This window comes from Protopterus annectens, chromosome 4.part0, assembly GCF_019279795.1.
Source record: "Protopterus annectens isolate FY-2018-M chromosome 4.part0, PAN1.0, whole genome shotgun sequence".
NCBI lineage: Eukaryota > Metazoa > Chordata > Ceratodontiformes > Protopteridae > Protopterus > Protopterus annectens.
Genome location: NC_056733.1, coordinates 1065586945 through 1065614228, shown reverse-complemented (window position 1 = coordinate 1065614228; position 27284 = coordinate 1065586945). Strand labels below are relative to the sequence as shown.

General features: G+C 41.8%; 1 protein-coding gene across 2 annotated transcripts in view; it reads left to right on the top strand.

Moving 5' to 3' along the window:
* The window catches only part of DNAJC18 (DnaJ heat shock protein family (Hsp40) member C18), a gene marked incomplete at its 3' end in the record, with an annotated part of 495263 nt that overhangs the window by 322768 nt on the left and 145211 nt on the right, over window positions 1-27284 (top strand). For both annotated transcript variants that reach the window (XM_044068998.1, XM_044068999.1), the window contains 1 exon segment: window positions 21345-21454. In XM_044068998.1, the coding sequence (XP_043924933.1) occupies window positions 21345-21454 (110 nt within the window).

Here is a 27284-nt window from a genome sequence, read left to right as displayed (position 1 = left end):
CATTTATCCTTGACCAATGGGCCATTGTGGCGATCCTCAGAACCAGCTCAGCTGTTACACATCTCGCGTGAGCCAAAACTCTCAAGCTAAGACTCACTAACCACAATATCACTCTAGATTACCCCAGATCTCGTTTGCTGCTCTAGTTACAAGAAGCGTCGGCCACATCTCTTGCAGCTAAGTGAAATTTTCAGTTTTTTTCCACTAGAATTTCTTGTTTAATCTTGTATCTATATAGACATATAGATATATATATACATACAGAGAAATGTATATATATTATATGTGTGTGTGTGTGTGTGTGTGTGTGTGTGTGTGTGTGTGTGTATGTATATATATATATTTATATATATATATATATATATATATATATATATATACACACACACACACAGATATATATATATATGCATATATATATATGTATATATATATATATATATATATATATGTATATGTATATATATATATATATATATATATATATATATATATATATATATATAGGTCTGTACTTCTACCCACCTTGTTTTTCCTTCTAGTTTTCTCTCACTTTTCTTTGGCGAGTGAGTGTGCTTTCTTTTTACCTTCTGGTATTCTTTCCACCATCGTTGGTAGTACCCTCTCTCTCTCTCTCTCTACCTCTCTCTCTACCTGTTTACATAATTTTGGACTACCATTGTTGATCGTTTTTTTTCTTTGCGCGAGTTTGTGATTGCTGCCTGTTGAACTTTCATTTGTTTGTGCCTGTCAGCATAACTCAAAAGGAACTACTGGCTTTTAAATAGTGCTAGGATTGTGGACAGAAGATGCCCAGTTCCAACAGGCATTCTTCCTGTGTTTGTATAGGCCTGGCTCATCTTCAACCAGACTGCACTGTTTGCCAGGTGTTCAGTAACCGGGCCTTAGTCAAAAGGGAAAATAAATTAATATTGAAAGGCTTAAGCCCTCTCTTTTGAGGAGGCTCTATCCAAGTCTGATACGTCCTGTTTTAAATCTGATCTTAGACTCAAAAAAGGCACTCAGTGTTGATGTCTCCTACAGCTCCAGCAGCAAAAGCAAAGAAGCATAAGCTTTCCACTCCCACTATTTCAGTGGAACCAAAGGCTAAAGTTAGGAAACTTTTTTTTTTTTTAACTGACTACCGTGGCACAATATGGCAGCACAGACCTTTGCGAGGGTCACATAGGTACCGACATCTTCAGCTTCCCTGTCGGTACAGACTCCACCTACTATGCTTCCACAAATATTTGAAACTCCATTGTTGCCAAAAACAAAATAATTACCACACCCAGGACAAAGCTGTTCACCCTCTATTGACCCCTTTGTGTGCAGGTCCCGAGTTCTTTTCTTGACTGACCAGAATCCCCCTCGAGCTTCTGTCCAGGAGTCTAACTGAAGTCAATGTAAGTTTGGTGGATCAAGTGCTATTGGCCAGGGGATTTTCTTGCTTTTCCCAGATCCCTCTCCCTTCTGGAGTTGTTTTTTTTTTCTCCCAGGACGACTCCAAATCTTCTTCTTCTACCTTTGTCTGAGGGCTTAGAGCTAGCTACTCTGATCACTCCCATTCCAGCTGTTCTAGAGCCAACAGCTTTTTCCCCCTTCAGTTCCAGGATCTGCCTTGATTTCCTCGGTTCCTTTAGAACTGACTGATGTTCTTCGTGTTCTACTGCTGCAGTCATCACACTTAGGTTATCCTGCCGTCAGGCGGTACTGCAGTCGGCCGAATCCCAAAGTCTTGGTCCAGCGTCGGTTGTCGTCGCTTCTTCCCTGACATCAGTGCGACAGGGGGATAAAAGAGGCAGCCGACGCCATTTTCCACAGTCTTTCTTGCTGCGCGGTGCCCAAAGCAGAAGCAGTTCGCAAGTGCCGGTCGGCTAGCTCCTGAGATTTTCTAATCTAATTTCAGCCCGAAGTCTTCTCTAAAGCTAAATACCCAATTGGGGAAACTTTTCTTGCCTCAGACCGATGTCAGACAAAGTTAATAATTGCATTTCTTGTGGGAAGCAAATACCTCATAAGGATTTTCATTCTTATTGTATTCCTTGCCTAGGCCCAGACCACGACGTCTCCAGTTATCGGTTTTGTGCTAGGTTCAACAAACGTACAGTCAAGCGTCGGGCAGATTTCGCCCGACATTATTTTGGCAGAAAATTTAACTATAGCATGTCGTCGGAGCAACCGACATCAGCAATGATTAAAAAACGCAAGGATAAGGACAGGCAACCAAGGCCAAGACCAGATACCGAGGCCTCAGCAAGGCCTGCCGCTGGTTCTCCGGTTTTCAGCGAGGCGCCTACACAGCCCCTGACTACCTCTGTGATTTAGAAATTCTGACGGCCTCCCACATCGAATCAGCTGGGCCTCAAGAGCCAATTCCCTCTCACCCCTCGGACGCCAACCCTGACGGTGATCCAGAGATTTTGGACAGGCCTTCGGTTTCTGAAGGTGTCTTCAAACCGACAACTATCTCTATTAAGTCTTATGCTAAACTTAAAGCCCCCATAAAAGTTAGGAAACCGGGTCCACAGACCCCCCCCCATGCCCCTATGCCTAAAAAACAGATGCTTAAGATGGCTGAGGATTTAATTACCCTTATCAGGGGGTTCACAACCCCCTCCTGACAAAAGGCCTAGACTGGAGGAAGATTATCCTTCCTCTGACCAAGCATCCATTTCCTCAGCTACCTCTGAGGACCAGGATTATTCCTTCCCTCCTTATGAAGACTCAGATGCTGAAGAGTCCATTCCCTCTGTCTCCCCCCCTGAAGACTACTCTTTTGGGGAAACTTTACACACCATGAGGGAACACTTCCACTGGGAAGGCCAAGATTACTCTGACTCTAAGAAAAGACTCCGTGAGTTTCTTCTTCTTCCACAGCATAGACGCCATGCAATTCCTCCAGTTTTAGACATTTTGGATGATGTTTACACCGAATCTAGTCTAAACCCAGATTCCTTATCTCCTGCACCAGCTAAACCAGACCGATACTACCGAGTTCCTGATTCTCATAAGTTTCTATGTAAAAGCCCTGTTGCAGACCCCAAAACCATTTCCCAGGGTCCCAAAGGGGTTAAGGCCTCTACTGCTAAGAATCCACTACCTTCTGAAAGGGATTCCAGAGCATTAGAAAGATGGAGGAAGAAAAGTGTATACGTCTGCCACTTTGGCCATGAGAGCCTTAAACTGCCAATTCCACATGCTAAAATACCAGCAGTACTTGATTACACAGTTAAAGCAGAAAATGATCCCTCAGACAGATCAACCTGATTTCAAAGAGATGCAGGATTTGCTGCATGCAGCAGAACAGGTGGGAAAGCATACCTTACAGTGTGGTTTTGATTCATTGGAAGCCTCATGTAGAGCAGCTGTCACAGGATCTATAATACGTAGACATGCTTGGCTAAAAGAGCAAGCCTTACCAGAACATGTCAAAGCAAAGTTATTGGATGCTCCATTGCAGAAAGATGTGTTATTTGGTGTCAAAGCAGAGGAAGTTTTAAAGAAAATGGAAGAAAAGGCAAAATCTATGCAGACAGTTAAAGATTTTTTACAGGTACAACCTCCTCGTTTCAGCAGAAACTGGCCATAAAAAAACTGGTCCTTTCCTGCATCAGACAGACCCCAAAGGGGTAGGTACAGACGCCCAAGGGGTAGAGGCCAGCCACAAGGTTCTTTCAGGCCTAGACAATAGCATACAACAACTCAAAAAGGTGGAGATGAAAGATCTCAACCCTTCAGGAAACAAACACAATGACTTCCCTCTTCGCCTGCCAAGCAAAATTGCCCTGGCAGCACCTTTGGGAGGAAAACTGGCTCTATTTCCACAAAATTGGCACATCATAACAAAGGACAAATGGGTTCTGGATATCATTACCCGAGGCTACAGATTTCATTTTCACACTTTACCACGGATGAGAGGCATGCCAAATCTGCCTCCAAACCAATGGACAGAGGCACAAACGCAAATTTCAGCTCTCATGAATATGAAAGCAATTCAAAAGGTACCTACAAAGGAGCAAGGTAAAGGTTTTTACTCAAGACCATTTCTAGTACCAACAAAGGACAAATCCTGGAGACCCGTTTTAGACCTTTCAATTCTAAACACATACCTGGAGGTACCCAAATTCAAAATGCTCACACTACAGCAGCTTCTTCCCATGCTGGGCACGGAGTCTTGGCTGATAACGTTGGACCTCAAAGAGGCATACCTGCATGTCCCTATCAGACAAGATTGCAGAAGATACCTCAGATATTTGGCAGGTACAACGCATTATCAATTCTCTGCATTGCCCTTTGGCTTATCTACTGCACCCAGAGTATTTACGAAATGCCTGGCATCAGTAATTGCATACTGCAGACAACGAGGAATACAAATTTATCCATATCTGGACGACTGCCTGATCCAAGCGGACAGCAAGGCCATTCTATTACAGCATCTGGCATTTGTAACAAAGCTGCTAAGTTGCCTAGGGTACACAGTAAACAAAAAGAAGTCAAAGCTAATACCCTCACAAGACATAATATTCCTGGGTGCCAGCTTAAATACAACAGCCCAGATGGCTTATCTCACGCCAGACAAACAAAAACAACTGACTCAATACGTCAAAAAGATGGCAACTTTTACCCAGCTCACTGCAGGGAAAATCCTGCAGGCATTGGGGTTCATGGCATCCTGCATTCAACTAATTCCACATGCAAAGCTGCATATGAGGAAATTACAATGGTACCTGAAAAGTGTATGGAGTCAACACAGGCACAGCCTCGAAACAAGTATACCTCTCATTCCCTGCCTTCAAAAAGAGTTCCTATGGTGGACTCAAGCATGTCAAATAAACAAGGGTTTTCCTTTTGTCTTACCTCCAGCAAACCAAACTATGACAACAGATTCTTCAGACTATGCCTGGGGAGCACACATGGCAGGACAGTGCATACAGGGCAAATGGTCTGCAAAACAAATGCATCTACATATCAGCCAAAAAGAGATGCTAGCTGTGCAAAATGCACTGACAGCCTTCAAGGACCTCTTGCATCCAGGACAACTACTAAGGACAGACAACACCACAGTTATGTGGTACATAAACAAACAGGGAGGAACACACTCCTACCCCTTATGCAGACAGGCAATGACCTTGTGGAACACAGCATTGACTTACCAAGTACAACTGCAAGCACAATTCCTGCCAGGAAAGGAAAACATCTTGGCAGACGAATTAAGCAGAAATTTGGCAGATCCTCACGAGTGGAGACTACACCCACAAGTATTTTCAATGATAACTCAAAGGTGGGGACGCCCAGACATAGATCTGTTTGCCTCCCCCAACAATTGCCAACTACAGAAATTTTGCACAAGGATTTATCATTCCCTCGCCTGGAATGTGGACACCCTATCATTCAGTTGGACAGCATTGACAGTCTATGCCTTCCCGCCACTACCTGTCTTGACCAATGTATTACTGAAAGTCAGATCAGAGAGACCACAAATGATCCTCATTGCTCCGGACTGGCCACGTCAGCACTGGTACCCATTACTAAGGACCTTGACTCACAGGCCTCCATGGATCTTACCTCAATTCCCACTTCTGTTGACTCAGCAAAACTCTCAGATCCTTCACAGTCAGCTCAGGACTTTAAATTTAGCTGCATGGAGAATATCTTGAATTATCAATCAACACTTCTCTCAAAGGATGTCCTGAATGTCATTTTGGAGGCCAGGAGGCCCAGCACCAGAAAAACTTACTCAGACAAATGGAAAAGATTTTGTGCATGGAACCAGGCTAAAGGCCAAAATCCTTGGATACCAAACATTCCTCAAATACTGCAATACTGAGATGCTACACAAAGGCCTTTCTTATCCGTTATGATCCATGCTTCAGCCATTTCAGCTCAATATAATACAGATCCTCCCATATTCTCACACCCTTTACTAAGGCAGCTTCTCAGAGGGGCTAAGAATATAAGACCACCCAGAAAACCCCCAACGCCAGCTTGGGACCTCAACTTCGTTTTAAAAAAATTAACACTGCCTCCTTTCGAACCAGCCTTCTCAGCAGAACTACAATGCTTGTGATGGAAAACAGCTCTATCACCTCAGCACGCAGGGTCTCAGAACTACAGGCACTTATGGCAGTGGAACCTTTCATCATTTTCCATCAGGACAGAGTCTCTTTATGAACTTACCCTACCTTTATGCCAAAGGTAGTATCCAGTGTGGCTTTGAATCAGACCATTCATTTACCCACCTTTTATCCAAACCCCCAGAATAAAGGAGAAAGACTCCTTCACTCTTTGGACATTCAAAGACAGCTACGTTACTATTTGGATAAGACAAAGACCTTCAGAAAAACTGACCTTTTCTTTGTATCCTATGCTGCAGGTTCACAAGGAAAGGCTATTTCAAAACAGACCATCTCCAAATGGATAGCACATTGTATCCGCTTTTGCTACTCGCACCATGGGAAAGCATTGCCTGTTAATATTAGGTCCCATTCTTACCAGGGCTACAGCAACCTCAGCAGCCTTTCTCAGGGGGGTTCCAACCAAGGACATTCTGGAGGCAGCTACTTGGAGTTCAGTGCACACCTTTACCAAGCGCTACCACCTTCCATTATTCTCAAAAAACCAGAGCTGGTTTTGCCACTGCAGTTCTGCAGGGCATCCTAGCTTCACCTAACCCAGTTTAGTACCAGCCACCCATCCATAGCTTTGGGATTCAACCCAAGTGTGATGACTGCAGCAGCAGTATAACACTATGAACATTGTACAGTTTTGTACCTACCATAAATGTAGATGTTCGAGTGTATATACTGCTGCAGTCCAGGTTACCCTCCCACCATCCCCTCTACATACCAGGGTGTTAGTTATACCTCTGTGTACATCAGTCTATTGGATGCATGTCTATATGGTGTATTTGCTAACAGCTAGTACTATTGTTTATCTACTAAGGTATTTTTGCATAGTTATTTGTATTGCCTTCCTAGTTGGGGGCACCTGACATCTGGGGCAAGAAAAACTGAAGAAAATGGCGTCGGCTGCCTCTTTTATCCCCCTGTCGCACTGACGTCAGGGAAGAAGCGACGACAACCGACGCCGGACCAAGACTTTGGGATTCTGCCGACTGCGGGACCACCTGACAGCAGGATAACCCAAGTGTGATGACTGCAGCAGTATATACACTCGAACATCTACATTTATGGTAGGTACAAAACTGTACTATTCCTGGGGCCGTAGCTCTGCTGTCTGGTCCAAGGGTTCTGGATTGGCTCCAGTTTTTTTTATTCAGAGTCATCCCTGACTCTCAAAACCTTGGCTGACATGGTTTCTACCTCAGCTACTGCTTCGAGGGAGGTGTAGGTACAAAACTGTACTATTCCTGGGGCCGTAGCTCTGCTGTCTGGTCCAAGGGTTCTGGATTGGCTCCAGTTTTTTTTATTCAGTCATCCCTGACTCTCAAAACCTTGGCTGACATGGTTTCTACCTCAGCTACTGCTTCGAGGGAGGTGTCTCGGAGCAAGGTATGACCTCTCCTTTGAGATTGCCCTTCTCAGTTCTGGGCTCCCATCCCGCTTCTGGGGGGGCCCGACTTCCAGGTAATTGAGAGGGCATTCACCTCTGCAGGCTCTCAGCTGGACCCTTCTGTGTCGGAGATTATTCCCAGGAGTCCCTCTTACCCAGAGCTGCCACCAACCTCCATACCTGGACAGCGGGCACTTAAGCTGCAAGGTACTCCTGCACAAGGCCCCTCTTCTTCCATGTCCTTCTCTGAGATTCCCACTGAAGAGCCACCCTGAACAAGATGTGTAAGAAGAAATACTTAGATTCCCTGAGGAATCATCTGTCACAGAAGACATGGACTTCGATGATGGGGAGGCTCACCCCCTCCCCAGTCACCCCCAAAAGACGTCTCCTTTGGAGACATTCTATGGATTATGAAACAGAGGGGTAACTGGAAGATTAAAGACTCTACATCTGAGGAGTCTGTGTACTTGCAGGCTTTTTGTGCTCCATCTTCTACTTGGGCAACCCATCCCATTGACTGTCTTATTAATTTGATTGTGCAGTGGTCTTGGAAAGCTCCGGACTCTGTAGAGCCAATTCCCTGGAGACCGTCAAAATACTCACCTCCAGCATTGGGCTAAGGAGTCAACAGTAGATGCTATGGTGGTGGCAGTGGCCACCAAAAAGGAACTAACTGAGAGTTCCAGTATTCATCTCCTTAATCGAGAGTCCAGGGCACGGACATACTTGAAAAGTGGGCATACACATCAACCTTCACCTTAAATTCTTTGAATTTTATGGCACATTTCACTAGGCTACAGAGGGATCTGATCAAGGAGTTGTCAGATATCCTAGCAGTAGCTGTGTCTGAGGATGTCCAGGATAAAGTGGCTTCCCAGCTGGTCATCCTGAAGTCTACTTCCATCTCATCCATGAGTCTCATTACACATGCAGTCAAAGGGACGACAAGGGCGTTGCCATAAGGTGTCCTATCTGGATGCGTTGCCATAAGGTGTCTCATCTGGATGCGCTTGTGTGAGTTTGTGGAGCCATTTAAGTCTTCCTTCTTCAATGCTCCTTTTGACGGATCTTCCTTTTTCGGCCTCAAAGTCAAAGAAACTCTAGCCAGGTGCGAGAAAGATAGAAAGACCCTATCTGCAGCAGAGGAGCGGGAAGATGTGGTTCAAGAAATCCCAAGAGCCTTTTCAGGACACATGGTGGTGGTGGCTCTCCTTGGGGTAGAGGGGAAAGCTCTAATGGAAGGCACCAACCCCACTGCAGAGATGGCCCATCAAATCAGGGTTCCAGAGATTCTTTCTTTGGACAATCCTACCAGCGCCCCGAAAGGGAGCCTGATTGCTTACCTCTGGAAGCAGTCAGGGGAAGATTTTCTCTGCACTCAAGGGCCTGGCTGCAAATAATTTCAGATACCTAAGGAGGATTATTGCTAGAGGTTACCATATTCCTTTCACCCCCCACCCCCCCAGACCAAAAACGAAGATTCCCAGATGTTCCACCCAGTCATATGGATTGAGCAGCTTTAGAGATTTGAAAGCTGCTAGAAAGAGTCATCCAAGAAAGTCGCACCAGATCAGATAGGATCCAGATTTTACTTGAGGTTTTTTTTGGTGCCAAAAAAGACAGGGGACTTGAGACCAATTTTAAATATCAGCCTTCAAAACAAATTTGTTCAGCAAAAGTCCGGATGGTCACAGTTCAGTCTTTACTTCCCTTTTTAGAGGAAAATGATTGGATGAGCTCTATAGATCTTCAGGACGCATATTACCACATAAAAATGGAGAGATGCTCCAGATGTTTCCTCCACTTTTGGCTAAGAGCCAGTCATATTCAGTTCAGAGTGCTGCCCTTTGGCCTCACCACACCACCCAGGACGTTCACCAAGTGTTTGGCAGCAGTAACAGCTCACTTGAGACTGCATGGATTCCGGTTGTTTCTTATCTAGACGACTGGCTCATCACCGCTCCCACCAGGCATCTACTGCTTCAAGCAACAGATTTCATTCTGCACCTGTTCGCTCATCGGGGCATTACAGCGAATCAATCAAAATCTCAGTTAAGTCCCACTTAAGATCTAGAGTTCATAGGAGCTCATCTAAAAACCATCTCTTGTGCAGCTTCCCTTCATCTTCACAGGCTACAGAAGATAAAATCCCAAGTATAAGCCATTCTGTTCAGTGACAAGGCTCCTCCACTTGTAGTCCTTTGAGCTTCAGGATCCATGGCAGCAGCCATTACCTTAGTTCCACTAACAAGATTTCACATGTGGCCGCTACAGTAGCTTCTGGCATCTCAATTGTCTATCCTAATCCATCCATTGACATATCCAGTTGTAATCACCAGTCGTTGCAAGAAGGGATGTATCCTGGTGGATGGAATCCAAAGAAATTTTTAGGCTGTCCCTTTGTTCCACCTCACCCCAAGGCCATAGTGACCATGGACAGATCCCAGATGGGGTAGTGGGCATTATCTGGGAAGAACGGTTAAAGACACTTGGTCCCCGATAGAGACCCTCTACCTCCTTGGGATCTGACTCTAGTTTTGCAGTGTTTGGTACTTCCCCCTTTGCACTGGTAGCTACATGTCACTTAGTTTTTTTCATGGAAGACCATTTTTCTGATAGCCATTACCTCCACCAGAAGGATTTCTGAAATACAAGCGCCATCTTCAAAAAAAACGTATTTGATTTTTCATAAGGATAGGGTTTGTGTAAGAACCAACCCATCTTTTATTTCTAAGATGGTCTCAGAAACTAATTTTAATCAGCCTCATTGACTTGCCTGTTTTCTTTCCAAATGTTTCAAACAAAGATGAATATTGCTTACATTTGTTGGATGTTCACAGACTATTATTTTTCTACCTCAACAGAATTAAAGAATTTAGAAGATCGGATCAGTTATTTGTCTCCTTTTCCAGTCCATCTCTGGGGAAATCTGTTTCACAAGTCACCTTGTCATGGTGGTTAAGAGACTGTTTTTACTGTACATGAAAGTAATACAATCACCAGTTAACAGCGCCAGTGAGTGTATTCTATTAGGGCAATAGCCACGTCTGCTGTTTTCCAAGGCCTCCATGGATGAAATATGTGCAGCAGCAACATGGGCTACTCTGTATACCTTTATCACTCATTACAAATTGGATATGATCTCCAGGGGAAGAGCATCCTTTGGCTTTGTGGTTCTCAGGAATATCCTTCCATAAAGCCACCCAGAATCTAAAATAGCTGGGGACTCTGTCCCACAGGTCAGGGATAAATGAAGATAGACACCATCAGATAAATACGTTGTGTAGTTACCGTAATGTTCCGTCAGTGTTGTCGATCTTCATTTATTCTTGGCATCCCACCCTCCTTTCCCCTCCTGCAGACATTTTGGAGGATAGGATGATTGTCCTGGTAACTTTATCAGGTTTGACCTTGAATAGAGCCTCTTCAATTACATATACATATTCTTCTGTCTTTCTGTGTAGCTGCAAACTCTGTCTGAGGTAATCTAGAGAGGGATATTGTGGTTTGAGTCTTAGCTTGAGAGCTTTTGGCTTGCACGAGCTGTGTAACAGCCAAGACTGTTCTGAGGATCGGAACTGTGTCCCAAAGGTCAAGGATAAATGAAGATCGACAACACAGATGGAGTGTTATGGTAAGTACATAACTTCTTTTTATAGCTCAAGCTAATGGCATTAATGTAGCTGTTTAACCCTTGTTAAAATAAGATATTTTAATTCTGCATATAATCAGCAGATTTTTGCACCCTACCCCACCCAAGTAGCCCAAGATCACAACATATTAACATTAAACTTGCTTGTGTCCAGCCTTTCATCTCTTAATACTATAAAACACATTATTTCTTACAACTGGCAAAAGTACTTGTTAACTTTAATATCATTGACACATGCAATAGTCGTTAGAGACTCCCTCCTCATTTAATACCCTGACTACACAAAACTGCTTTATCATATTTAGCATGTACTGTAAATACATTTTTTACTCATACTTTTTCCCTTTTGGTGCCCTTCTAGACATTAATGACATAAAATTGGGTTTATGCTTTTACAGTCTGCCCATAGGTTTAACAAGTCAACAAAAGTCCATTCTTAGCCATTTTTTTTTCTGCAAAGCCATATTTCACAAATGTGATTGATTTATAGCCTCCCATTTATTCACTAATTTCAGTTTTTCTTGTCTTCTTCCTATTCATGTCCATCTCTCAGTACCAGACTTCGATTCAAGTCCAGGTTGTCCTGATTCTTTCTTTATTTGAGGTCTACATTCTGAAATAAAGGTATTGGCTTGAATTTGCATCCCAAAAAGTGTGTATTTGTTAGATTGTCATACAGGCAAAAAAAATCTTCAAACAAGATAAAACAAGCAGACAATGAAATAAAGTATTATAAAATAGAGAATCACACATTTGTACTTATGAGGTAATAGTACACAAGCTGGATTTAGAACCATATCAAGATTATACATGGTAGTACTCCCAAGGTGGTTGCACACTGATCATCAGCTCTCCCATTGTAAGAATGGAAACTATGAAATAAACCAGTGATATTGTTAGCTTTAATAAAATTAAGTTACTGGCTAGTACAATACACTGCCTGGATGCCAGCATAGAAGAAATTTAGAGAACCTGAAAGAAAATCAGTTATATTACTGGGGTGCACTAAGGCAGCCTCAGTGTTTGCATCACTAAAAAAGTAAAAATAAATAAATAAAAAAAAGTGCATCACAAGGATCTTTCACTTACCACTGACGCTAATCTTCAGAAGCTAAACTCCTAGACTTTGAAAAGGAGATTGTAATCGTATTCTTTGCCACCAAGACAATTATTTTAGTGCCTTATGTACAATGCCCTGGCAGAAATTCCCAATTTTCTATTTTACCAGATACTTTATTATTTTCAAGGATTGTAAACCATCAAGATCTTTTAACAAACTTTTGCACCTGGTAGGTAGCCTGTACTGTCTCTGTGCGATTCATTGTTAGAATCGGGCCTCATTTAAGTGACTACTGTTGCCAGTACTAATATCTGTTGTTTTTCAACCCTTTATGTTCTTCAGTTGGGTACAAACACAGGTATTAGCTTCAGTCATGTCACTTTCCCTTTCTGTGTAGGTACATTCATTTCCAGATGCCTGTTGGTTTTCTGTAGTCTGTGTGAATAGAGATGTCAATAACAATGTCATGTCATCCACCTCCAGACTGGTTTGTGTCCCTGAGTAATAGATGTGCCTTTCTTATGGGGGTAACACTGTTGGGTAAATATTTTTTCTAGTTGTTTCTGTTTGAGAGGCTGCCATCACTGGTACGTTCCTCATTCATCTCCTGCCTTAGGTTTAGCCTCTTGTATGGCTTTGCTTTGCACATTACGTGTACAGAATTATATTTTAGACTGACTTCTGTGTCATGTGTGAAGAGTTTGGTAAGTAAAGCTCTCCGAATCTCAACCTGCTGACCACACTCTGCAGCCACCCCAGCTGACTGTAGCAGTAAGTAATGCTACAAAACAATGTAAAACTTTTCTTTTAGCAGGGAGATGGGTCTCCAACCCCCTTCATTGTGGGGGGCTCTGCAGTCTCTAAATACACCATGTCTTAAGTTTGTTCCAAATTGGAGAAAAGAGAATTCCCAGGAGCTATCAGAAGTGCACTGACCAAACCTAATGTAATGCCAGGATGGACAGTGGAAAGAGGAGAATTATTTATTTTTTTATTTTACATTTGTTGACCGGGATAGTCCGACTGATCTGGATAGCCCTTTTTCAGCAGAGGCCCGGGGAGAAAAGCTCCACAAACATTACAATAAGGTAATTAACAAATTTATATAGAAAACACATATTTACAATTAAAGTAAATAAAAAGTATAATAGAAAGCAGTATATAACAGTACATAATAGTGTTCCTAATACTGAAATAAAGAAGCAGTAAACAGTATGAAACGGTGTAGATGCAATTTAATCAGTCAAGGAGGGTGAGAAGGAAACAATAACACGTTGGTGTTGCTGAGGGAGAGATATGTGAATTATAAATAGTAGAACAAGGAGGTAACAGTCCTTGGTTGAGAATCCAGGAACAAAGAGGTAGTCCTACCACATTCCTGGCACTAGTAAGACCACCACTGGGCTATTGTATTCAGTGTTGTAGGCCATGTAGGGATAAGGACAGTAGTATGATTTGGAGGAGTATCACAGCTGGCCTTCAAGTTCTGAGGATTGTGCATGCAGACGTCTCATTTGAGGCGCCTGGTTTATGGCCTTACGTCTGATGCCACACATGCTGCAGCGGCCGGGCTGGGGCTTTTGTATGGGAGCAGACGTGCGAGTCGCCTGGGGGCAGGGGGGGGTCCCACAGCTAGAATACTGCAACATGGAAGAGAGAGAGACATCTATGGTTATGGTAAGATTTGAAACAACTGTTTTTTATATATGTATATATATATATATATATATATATATATATATATATATATATATATATATATATATGTGTGTGTGTGTGTGTGTGTGTGTGTAGCTGTAGATATATATATATATATGTGTGTGTGTAGAGATATATATATATATATATATATATATATATATATATATATATATATATATGTGTGTGTGTAGATATATATATGTGTGTGTGTGTGTGTGTAGATATATATATATATATATATATGTGTGTGTGTGTAAAAAATAAATAAATATATATATAAGCCACGGTGGCGCAGCAGTGGCGTTGTCACCTCACAGCAAGAAGTTCTCTTGTTCGATTCTCGGCTGGAGTGCCTTCTGTGTGGAGTCTGCATGTCCTCCCCATGGTCAAGTGGCGTTCGAAAGACATGTATGAGTGGGCGTGCCTTCATTGAAGGCTGGGTGTCGGGCTGGCACCTCGGCACCGTAAAAATATACTGCCAGTCATTAGCGGACCGGAGTTCCGCTGTGGCGACCCCTAATCGGGAAAAGCCAAAAGAAGATCAACACTGAAAAGAGCAAGGAATGTGGAGGGCTTGGAAAGAGCTGTCTGAGGATTGCTTCAGTAAAATGGGGATGTACTGACTACAAACTGGGAAGACATAAGGGTGCACATTGTTGTCTGAGGAGGAATGTGAAGGGATTTGGAAAAATAGACTAGGCAGAAAGAGACATGACATGTAGCAGATAGGTGTTCAGCGTGGACATCAGAAGTTGTTCAGCGTGGACATCAGAAGTACTAGTCTGTAGAAAAAAGTGGGCACACACAGTGAATATCTTGGCTGGTTGATGGAGTCACAAACTTCATATGCATTTAAGTGGGCGTGACATGGGAAATCAACTGATGTGTACTAGTTGTAACAACCAGGCAGACTATTTTGACATGTGCCTTCTTTGCACAGATTCTTTTGCTGGCAGAAAGCCTTTACGCTGTTAGACAGACAGCAGTCCTTCTGTAATAGTACAGCTCACTTTGAACCTGCAGATGGTTGTGCACATACATGTGTACGTACTCATGCACACACTGACATGCACTGGCTGTCTTTTATGTGGGGGGGAAAATTAGCTTGCTGCTCTGTCAACAATAGGTGCTGCAATAGCCTTTGTACAGGACAGCATTCTTCAAGGTCTGCCATCACCGGGTTCCTGGTTCACACATCTCTTTGCCTGTTTTTTTCCTCATTCCTCTGCTCTCCACTTCTGTTATAGTTCACTGTCTGTTTTGGTTTTCTTTAACGGTGAGACAGGAGTTAATAATCTCTTGTTGCTCACATCTGTTATTCTCCATCTACTCTTGTCTACTCCTCACCGCGTAGTCCCACACTCCTGAATAACGGCATCTGCATTAAAATCGCCTCTTGTACTTCTTTGGCAAGCATGCACCGTTTTAAGTTTCACCTAGCTTTTGTGTCATTTAAGCCTGCATAGTATATGCAGGTGTTACATCTTGGAATTTAATTTCAACTTTATTTGGATGGTTTATAAAAAAGCACTGAAGGTAAAAATAAGTGTGTTTAAAAATGAGTGTAAATAATTGAGATACATATGACAAACTTAGCTTAATTTAAACAGTAAGTTGATATGGCTTCTAATGATAGTCATCCATCCCATCAAATGTAATATCAAAAAAGTAAATTTGACTGTCTTAGAAAAGCCCGCTAATGACAGATACTCCCAAAGTCAGTGAGGTAGTGGTACGTTTTGCAGGTGGAGGACTAGAAAAGCAAAAGAACATCTGCCAGAGGCATCAAGAGACCTCTGTGGGACCACTAAACAGCAGAAGGCAAAACATTGTATGATTATGTGATACTAGCAGCCCCTTCAGATAACTGGGGCTCAAGTCATGATTGGACAAGTATAACCACTTGGATGTTGTGGAGAATTCTAAAATTAACTGTAAGCCAATGAAGGCTGTGAAGAACAGGTGTAACTTGTTGTTATTGACCTGTACCAGTAAGAAGCCTAGCAGCAGAGTCCTACACCATCTTCAGATTATTTAATTGCGGTATGGAGTCCCATTTATAGGTCATTACAGTAGACACCTTGCAAGAAACTAAGGTATGAATTACTACTGTGAGGTCAGCTTGAGATACAAAATGATTGATCCTAAAGATGTTTAGTTAATGAAAACAGGATGAGTTCATGACAGCTGACAGTTGGTCCAAAAAGCCTACAATCCAAAATAATGCCTAGGTTACACACACGCAGTGAACTCAGCTTAGTACTACCATATATTCATAGGTGTAATACTAGGTTAATGACCACTAGGGCCCTTATAAACCTAGATGTGCAACCCAGATGTGACCCACAAATTTGATTTATACAGTGGGGTGATTTACTGGCTGTGTTTGTTCATCGGAAACATAGGTAGCAGGCCAGAAATGAGTTTCCAATTACCCATCCATTGGTCCAAGTTGCATTTAAATAGAGATAGGGAAGAACTCTGCTTCACATAAATGGGGAGCCTGTTCGGAGAATGGGAATTGTTTGAGAATCACATCTTTCTGTCCATGTCCTATTTGTCACAAGCAAAATTTGCATGATCTAGTCTAGTAATTCTGATGCTGTTTTGTGGATGTGCAAAAGGTTCCATTAAAACAGTCCAAGGATTCCTTGTAGGCCGGGCAAAGATCACCTCTCTGAAGTCTGTAAGATACTGAGTAAAGAGACAGGGCTTTGAGGTGATCAGCATAGGACATTGTGTTTACTGCCGTTATTCTTTCTGTAAGGAACCTTTGTGGATATTCCTGTTGCTACATGTGTCTGGTCAGGTACATGCTAAAGGGGTATTATACTCTGGGTCTGATGAGGGCAGAGTACAATAGTATGGTGACCTCTCTGGAACAACACAAATGTGTCTAAACTGGATTTGGACCTTGCATTTTATGGTCTCTTTCTTTAAGCTCACTTCACATATACCTTGTGCCACAAAGCTAGGTAGCAGAGGAGCAAAGGAATCCTTCAAGGCTGCATGAATTGCCATAGCCTCAGTTTTGGAGGTGTTTAAGTTCAGCCAGTAACAAGAAAGCCACTAATAAATGTCAGCTATATACTCTGCCAGGGATACACACTTTATAAGGAGAAGTACAAGTTGTAAGTGATCCACATAAGTATTTGTTTGTTCTACCAGAGTAGAACACTGATCAGTTTATGACCCATTACAGGCACAACCCAGGTTACTTCATAATGCAGTAAAACAACGTACACAGTACATTTAACAGTGATTTACATTTGAATAAGCACAGAAAATCTGATGGACACTATCATGTTTGTACAATTACATAGATGGGATATATGGTATGCTAGTCTCCTTTCCTGTATAAGATCTCCCAAAAGAAACATGTAAACCTTGAACAACAAACAACGGGCTTAAGATAGAGCTCTATTGTACACCACACATCAAATAGTGCAGCAGAGTGGAATTAAATTCTGAACAGACCTTTTGAAAGCAGCCAAAATGCTAAGAGGCATACCTCTCATGGACTGTCAAGTTCTTCCCTAACCTGGTTAAAACATAACTTGGTGCAGTGGATGGGTAATTGAAAATTTACCCCTGGCCTGGCCTTGTAGTCGGAGGCAGCCTGTAAATGTTTGACCATCTTTGTCCAAATTTATGTATACCCCTTAAATAACACTAGGGTATTAAAACTTGTTAGATACATTTGGGAAGCATAGCTAGGCTTAAAAAGGCCCCCCTGTGATCATTAGATTCATAAGTGATTACTAGGCTAATGCACCATAGTTAGATTATAAGCACTTAATCAGAAGGTCATGATCAGTGGTATTAGGCACTGAGACATCCAGGATGGCCAGTAATGAGCACTACCAATTGTCTAGAGCAATTAGAAGCTCATTTACTCAAGAGCAGTTTCTGTACTATGCTGAAAGCAAAACCTGGATTGTAATGGATCCACAAATCCATTGGCTATTAAATGCATCAAGCTGCTTATTAACTTTCTCAATAACCCAAAAAAAGTATAGTTTGAGATTGGGTAATATTTGGCATTGGGATCTAAGGTTTGTTTCTTAAGAGTAAGGATAGCAATGGTCTCCTTCAATACAGATGGAAAACTCTTGATCTTAAAGATATAACCAGTATCTAAAAATCATTAATCCAAGCACACAAGACTGTCCAAAATCAGTTGTGATGGACAAGGCTCCAAGCTATAGACTGCCGGGCAGTACCAGACTATATGAATTCCTACTAGTCAGGAAAGTCAAACTCCATCCAAGGAGCAGGAGGTGAACATGCCTGTATTTAAGTAATGCCCACAGAATCTAATCGCAGAAGAGCAGATGTGATGTCAGCAATCATATCAGAGAAGATCTAAGCATCAGATTCGCATTGTGCAGTAGATAATGTTATTTTAATGGTCAGACAGATCTACACACAGACAAGTGATGCAGGCTGATCTCTCACCAGAGAGATCTCCTTGGAGAAAGGAAGAGGACTTTGATGTGTGGCATAGTACACTCCATCCTACACCTTTTTCATCATTGGAGATTGTCAAATCATGGTTCACATCTCTAGCAGAAGCAGGGAGTACATGACTTGAGGCAAAAGAATCTAGTGCCAAGAACAGAGGCTTCTACCAATGCGTTTAGAGAATCAGTTCTGTATTTTGGTAGAAACTTAAGAGCATAGAAGAAAAAAAGCTCTGGGCTAATATAATTAGTAGGACAGATTAGCTTCAGTTCAGGATTGTGGGCGTTTTAGGCAGAAGTGAACAAGAAAGTGGTTGGTGAATAGACTGCCCATACATGTCAAGCAGAGCGCCTCTTTTCCCCTCTTCAAAAGGAACCTTGACGATTGGATGGGAGATGGGAAATTCACCCTGGGGATCACGTCAGTTGACCTGCTAGACAGGGGTCCAGGGAAGTAAATATTCTGGGAAGAAATAGTCTGGGAATTGTTATTGCTAGGCTTGTATAGGCCCTAAGGCCAAAAGCCTAGTACCAACCTATGAACCTGTAAACCTATGGTTAGAGCAAGGGACAGGCTCTACCACTAGGTCTGATGTGGTCACATCAGATAAGGAAGACCAAGTCTAATGTCTGACCTTTGTGTTGCAGAGATAATAACCTGGGCAAACCCAAAGCCTTTCATACTACAGCTAAATTCTTGGGCAAGAGCAGCTAACTCCTCCTCTACCCAGAGATTAAAGTCACCAGGCATAATTTGGCTTTGGTGATCAACTAAGTCAAGTAAGAAACCAGTGAACTCTTGTAAGAATGTCCACACTTCACTGGGTAGATGACAAGTGAGGTGAAACTGTTTGCTCCTGCATGAAAGATTTGTTCAAAAGAATTGGTCTCCCTAGTGTCAACTTTAGCTGTAGCCTGCAGTCCGTACAAGTAGTAAACCCAGCCCCTATCCTCCCTCCTCCTCCTAGGGCACTGCATCATCAATAAACCTGATGAAATGGCAGAGATCAAATAAGGGCCAAAGTTGCAAGGTCTGCTTTTTGCAACAGATCTGAGATAATCTTGGTCTTATGAACTGACCCAGCATTAGCATGTAGCACCCTAAGAGGGGGCCACAGGAGGACGGTTCCCAGATATGTCATTGATGAAAGGCTGGAACTTTAGGACCCTGGGTACCATTTGAGGATGGAAGATCTGATGATTCATCCCAGAGAAGTGGTGGGAGTGCTGAGAACCTTACAACCAGAGTGCACATGGGCAGCTCTTCCAACTAGTCTGCAATGGCCACGACAGTGTTTACATAAAGTATGTAGGTTTCTGCAAAAATGAAAGACCTGCGGAAGTAGACGGATTTGGGATAAAAGGGTGCAGTGCAATTAGTAATCATGTGAGGTATAAAAGCCCAAACACAGTAGTAGTAATCCTATAACAGAAGAATTGTAATCAAATGCAAAGTGTGGTAGTAGCTCATATTTAACAAAACCAAAACAAAAAGTAAGTAACCAGTGTAACAACAAAGTAATAAATGAACCAAAGTAATAATCAAAGCAGCCTCATATTATTTATAGTCACTAAACTTAAGTGAAATTCTAAATGCTATGGTGGAACAGTTGTTCCGCACAGGTGACTGTCTCATGCTTCAGTAACTAGGAAGATACAAAGCAGTTATCCAAGTAAATTAATGGCAAGGACTGACATAAGACCAAATAAACACAAGTGTCTAATAAACACTAGGGCAAATGAATATTGACGACACATGGCTGGTTAACACTTCTGCTAAAACTTTTTTGGTTGATGTAAAAAGAAAAATACCCCTTGAGCCATAACCTGAGCTAGGAACCCTGTAAATATCAATAGTAATAAGTCCATGTGGTAGTTTTGGTACAAGTGAAAACAGTCTTTTAGTTGATGATCCTGGAACAGTTTACACTTGGACTCCTTTTACACCTTCCAGGTTGGACTCTTGATGTACAAGTTCCTGTAAATCCATGGAGCACTCCACTAGCCAGCTTCTCAGTTAATACAGTTCATAGGCATCCCACAGATTGCGACAGAACCTCAGGCAATTGGAAAAAATATTAGAGTGGCAAAATCCAAATCGAGTAAAGTCAGTCCAATTAGTCCAGTATTCTCGCTGTAAACATCCAGAATAAGCAAAAGATAAACATTAACACAGTTCATAAACCCTGAAACACATGGCCCCAGAGTTCATTAAGAAGCCAACCATTGCCAGCTTTGTGCCATGTATCTTGCATTTACTAGAGCATCATTGTTTTGTACCAAACACATCCATTTAACTTTATGTATATGATGCAAACTGGGACAGGTGTACCCTCTCTGGATGCCTGATTAAATTGACAGTAACTGCAATTTCAGAATAACTGAACTGAAAGTGTAAACAGGTATGAATATATACAAAGTCTGAGATTTTGGTAGTTTAGAGTTGTGTTGTTCCCCACTTCTCGAAGGAACAGCAATCTCATCACTTTTTGGGGTGGGGAGTGACAAAAATGCTTTAAGTGAATTTTCTAATCTACTGTGTGAATCGGTTCATTTTGAATGTGCTGGGACTTACAGGATCATATCTTGTGCTTCCTAAAGAGTGTCATGTTCTTTGCATGTAGGTCCATGGTACTCCATTCTACTGCCCTGCTGTAGTCTCTTTTACACTTAGTGCTGAAGCCTTCTTTTGTTTTTTTGTCCTGACTGTCCACTTCTGTTTTTTCATCTTGTTCCTATTTATGAACTGAATCCTGCAGTTACTTTTGAATGATGTAACTAACTAGTATTGTTTTGTGTATGTGTATACATAGTCACGCATGAGAGAGCTGTGAAATAGAACTCTGAGACATTTTAGTTATGATTTGTTAATTATCTTAACCCTAAACCAATCAAATAACAGGTAGTTTGCATATTAAACCTTAAGTAGTTGCTTTAATGTTTCTTTTAGGGTATATCTACAGCATTTATTCAGCTACTACCAGTTCTGGTTCTGGTCGTTGTATCCGTTCTGACCCAGCTTATAGTAATGGATCCACCTTACAGCCTTTTCTATAAGCCGTAAGTTTTTTCTTATTTCTATTTCTCATATTTCTAGAAATTGTTAAATCGTTTTTAGGCTTAGTATAGCTTAGCGCAGATTTGTATTTGAGTATTGCCCTTTGAAATAGATGTTACAACGGCTGTGAACTGCTTGCCACGTTGCTATTCTGTTCCAAAAAAAAAAAAAACGTAGTGGGTAATGTGCTTGCTTTTCTGTGTACTGTTTTTCTTTGGGTTGATCATTTACAAATGTATTTCCATACACTTATTCATTGTGTAGCTAAACTAGTTCATATTTACAGAAGGTAATGGCAGTAGTCTGGTAGCCCAGAGGGATAAACCAAACTTTAGTATTAATAGCTGTGTGATGTACTCTTATGCGTTACGTTATTCAGAAGATTGGTGTCGGTGAATAATAAAAAGTCACTAGTTATAGTCTTATTTTCTCATTTTACTTTTTCTCATTCACTCTGTACAGTTTTCTCTACTGTCTTTGGATGTTTTGCCCATCTTGTTACAGAATTTGTCTGTCACTATTTAATGGAGAAAGTCTGTAGAGAATAAGTCCTCACTGAGCAGGACTGCTGAAATATTTTTGTGTGCGTTCACCATAAGGTAACATAGAGGAATACCTTTTAATATAGTTTCCATAACTTGATTTGTTAAAAAGATGAATTTTAGAATTTTGTTACTGTTTTTGTATAACCAAGCATACTTTCATTAATCTCTGAATGTTCATGGTTTGGGTTGATACAGTGTTTCGCCTTATCTTGTGGCAATGTATTCTTGTTAATAACACATCTGAGAGAATTGTTTATTAATGATTGAAAGGTGGATTGTATTATTTGCAGCAACAAATGTGGCAGTTGCCAGAGAGTATTAAGACTGGGCTGTTAGTGAGCTGCATTATTTGTCCGTGGTTCAATGCGTTGTTTGTCCGTGGTTCAGTTCAGTCTGCCTCAGTTTGCCTGCAGAGTCTCTTTCGTTAAGAGCAGTTAACTGGATAGTGCTCCTGGGCTGTGTCTGGAAGAAGGTTCATGTTGATTAGTGCTACAACTGCTAATAAAGACAATTTTCAGTAAAACTTTGCATATAATGTTATGGTGCTATGTACCTGGACCCTGACACTGCTTTAGTGCTTCTCGAGACATTTCCCCAGTTCAGCAACATAACCTAATGGACACATCTTAATTTGAGAAACATTTATGCATTGCATTTGGATATTCCTACCTACAGTTGTCTCCATCAGTACAGTTTTCCAAGTAGTTTTAGGTGACCTTTGTCTCATGGATACTTGTGAAAGTCTCACACTACTGTACTGGAGTCTGACTTCTCGACATATCTCCAGTTCTTCTGCTTGCAGTGGTCACTTCAGTCTCCATGAGCTCTGAGAACCCTTCTACTTGTGATCTACATTATCTGTTTGGCTGAGACGCTTGTCAGTTTTGATTTGAAAATTCAGATTTATTTTTAATGTTCCTGTTTTTGTGACCTTTATTTTGCAGTTCTTTTGTAGCTAAGTGGCAACAGTCTGACTTTTTTGTCCTCCATGCATAAGTGTGCTTGAAGGACACTCCTGCTCCCTAGAGATGTTCATACACAGCTGAGCACACCCAGCTTGACTGCTTCTGGAAACAAATGCAAAGCATAATCCATAGATTCCCATTTTAGAACAAATACAGCTACCATTTGTAGCTTTTGTAAAGAAGCACATATTTGGAATTAGTGTGCAGGTATTACCAAAGTTCATAAGCAGCAAATTGAAACATTATAGGCAGGTTGATTGTATCAAGGAAAGTAAAAATAGCTAACAAACACAGTAGAGTTTCTGAAAGTGGTAGCCACTCGCCACCCTCTTGACTAACCCAGAATGTAAAAACAAAATAAGAGCCTGATGGAGAAGGAGATAGTATGTTTATCAGATATGTGAGTAACATTAATAGAAGAGAAAGAAGAAGCAATGTTCTTGATAGAGAAGCAAATGCAATATATTTACTAATTCCAGTGCAGGAAACCAGGTGAAGTGTGGGAAGTAGAGAGAAGGAGGCAGGTATTTCAGTCCGTTCACACTTGATGATGGGATGAAGGCATACAGACTATAGGACTAGAGCAAAAATGTTTAGTTAGGCAAAAGGGGAAGTGAGGTAGTGGAAGGAGGAGAGGTATGTGTGCGCTAATTAATGAGAAAAGAGAGGACAAGGGAAACAGAAGCTTGGTATGTACACAGAGGAGAGACTGAACGAAGGAATAAACAGGAGGAAGTTGGAATGTGGGAGAAATTCCATTTCAGAAAAAACAAGCTTAAGAAGAAAATTAAAAACTAAGGGATGAGAATCTCGTACAAGTAAGAAAATAGTGATATGAGATGGAAAGAGAACATGAGGTGATTCACATACTGAGTGGAAGGTTGAAAAGGTTGCGGCATAAGGGAGAAATACAAGGATAGAGAAAGGGTAGTGCCAGGATAGAAAGTAGTGAGATACTTAAGAAAAAGTAGTGTTGGAATACAGAAATCCAGGGAGGTATCAGATGTACTGGGAAACATACACCCTCAAACTTGCAGGCATGACAGTTCTTGGACTTTAATAAATATACAAATACCCTTGACCAGATAGTGCACACACCTACCAGAGGTTCGAGCATACTGGACCTGGTGCTCACCAATATGGGAAACCATTGCATCCCCCCCAGTGTCACATCCTCACTGTTGAGGTTGGACTACAATGCGTTCTCTTTTGAGAAAGAAAGAAAAGCAACTCTAACCCCAGCAAACCCTGTAACAGGAACTATTCCAAAGCAAACTACAGCCTGGTAAGTGATAGTTTGTTAGAATTTACTGCCATTCTTGTCCTAGAGTTCACCGTAACCTAAGCAGAATTGATCAGAGGTCCTTTACAACCATGTAAATGGCTGTATAGAGGCTACTGTATGTACTAGAAGTAAGCCCAAAACAAACTCTTAAAAACAAACCACCCTGGTGGAATCCTAACTTTAATATGGTATATAACAGAAGGAAAAATGTCATGAAGAGCAGCTCTTGTAATGGCAACAGCTCTCTAATTAAACTAAGCAAAAAGCTAAGAGGACTAATGAAGTCCAGCAAGGCCAGTTATGTGGTCAGTATAGCCTCACATGCTAAAGATAACCCCAAGTCCTTCTGCAGCTATGTCCTTAACCTCAAAGGCAGCACACAGCAGTGTGCTGTACTAGTGGTCAGTGGTAACATCTTCACTGAGCAAAGTGACAAAGCAGATCTGCTCGCTGACAAATTTAGACCCCCTGCACGACACAAACATCTTACAAGAGGGTATAATACAGACAAATGAGTGATGCCAAAGTCAAAGATTAAAACTCTGTGCCAAGAAATGCATTTATAGTGCATTTAGGTAAAACTTGCACCCAGGCCAATTACTGCATTGATAACAAACCCCTAAGACCTAACCCAGTAGTTGGGGAACTGGGAATATATGTAGTCCTTAATCTGGCCTTTGACCGACTTGTGGCCAAGGTAGTAAGAAAATCATTCTATGTCATCAAACTTATAAGTGAGAGTATGCCATCTAGATCCAAGGAGGTCATAGTGCCACTTTATTCGGCTCTTACCAGACAGCCGTTGAGTATAATTCCTCCTTTGGCATGTACTTGACTGTAAGCATTCCAGCTATTGCACATGTGTAAAGGTTTCTTATCAGGAGAATCCAGGGTATAAACGCATTGCTTACAAAGCACTTATGAGGGAAATATTTTCATACTGTTTTTTTTTTCCCTTTTGTTTTCATGGTTATGACAGTGTTGCTGTTTGGTCTGTATATTTTATAAACACATTGTCCTGTACTGATCACCTTTAAAGCCCTGTATTCTCTCCTACAGGGTACTAAGAGGCAGTCTGTGTCCAGCATACAAGGCATCCTCACTTCCAGCTCTGGACCTTTTGCACATCTGCAAAACAAGCAGCATCAGAACCTCTAGATCCAAGGATTTAAATTTTGCTTGAAACATAAATATGACATGTTGGCAAGACAGATGTCTCAGAGGATCCCCTCTAACAGGCTTCCCATCCATGTGAAGCAGAGTCCCTACCTTATACTATTAACCTTGACCAATGAATGGAAAATCAGAAATTCACCTTGGGTCTAGCCCCCATGTCTCTGATAGAGGCAGATAGTAACTGTGCCCAAACTAACATTACTCCCCCACATAATCCTTAGAAGTTTCCCAAGATACCTGCTCCTAGAAAATCCCCAATGTTTGGATTGGGTTGCATGGCTAGGTTTATAATGGCTCTAGTGGTCACTGGCCTGTTGTATAGCTATGAACCTAAAAGAAAGGTGGAGAGCAGGAACAAATGAGAGCTAGAAAAGATGGACCACCCTAAAAGGAATACTGGTTTGCTAACAGAGGCTGAGAAAGCAGTACAATGACAAAAAATAAGGCATCAGTGGAGAAACTACTAGATTTGAAAAGTTGTTCAACATAATGACATAGAGAAGCTGTATCAGATTGCAAAGACCAAATGATAAACAAGATGGTCATCAGACACCATTCATAACGGATGCAAGCAACAGTTTTTTAAATAGTGGTGAAGAAGTTGGAGATGAGTCCAGCTGGGCATTCCTAGACAGGGTCCAAAGAAAACTGATTTGGGCAGTCGTGCAATGTTTGTAAGTCATGGAAACGTTGGTAGAATTAGTGCAGGCTATGTACAAGAACCCATTGACACAAGTACAAATATTCAGATGAGGAAATTTTCCAAGAGGGAATAGGTGTGCATCAAGGTTCAACTCTGAGTCCACAGTCGTTTACACTGGTGATTGAATACATTAGCAAATAGGAAGGAGGGGACAGATCAGAAATGCTGCAGCATGCAGACTGTCACATTAGAAACAGACTTCTATCAGGTATTTGGGCAAATGATAGGAGACTGGGATGCAAAAAGAGAAGCAACAAGGGATAGTACAGACATGGCAGATGTCCTTCGTGTTTCACTGTTGCAGTCATTAAATTTGGGTTATCTGCTTGCAGGTTACCCCCAGTCGGCCTGATTATCAATGTCTTGGGTCCTGCGTCGGTTGCTGTCTCATCTTCTATGACGTCAGGTAGTCAGGGGTATAAAGCATGCAGCCGACACCAATTACATTAGTCTTATTTGCCGTGTGGTGCACGAAGCAGAAGCAGTTCGCAAGTGCCGGTTGTCCGACTCCTGAAATTTTCGTTTTCGAGTTTCAGATCCGAAGTCTTCAACTAAACTAAGTACCCCGTTGGGGATCCTTTTTCTTGCTCTAAACCGATGTCAGTAAAAGTTAACAATTGTATTTCTTGTGGAAAGCAAATACCTCATAAAGATTTTCATTCGTATTGCATTCCTTGCCTAGGCACAGACCACGACGTACCTTGCTGTCGGTTTTGTGCTTTATTCAAACCTCGAACTATTCGTCATCTGTTCATTTTTGTATCTAAATATTTTGGTACTCAGTTCAGTTATCCAGAAATGGCTTCAGTAAGCCACCCAACTACCGACGTTCAAAAAAATACTGCAAAGATAAAGATAGAGACAGACTGCATAGGTCCAAAGCTGCAGACGACGCTTCTCCTAAGCTAACCGCCAGTTCGCCGCTACTCAGTGAGGTGCTTTCGCAGCCCCGGATACCCACTACTTCAGAGTCGCAGGCCTCTACTGAGACCCATTCGAGTCCAGTATGCCGCGAGATGCTTCTTCGACTGTGGAACCTGTGGATGTCTCTACCTTGGATGGGTCCGGAGCCGCTGTGCAGGCACCGGCTTCTGAGGGTGTATTCAGGCCTGCTGACTTGCATATTAAACCGACACCATCTTCTTCAAGGCGTAAAAC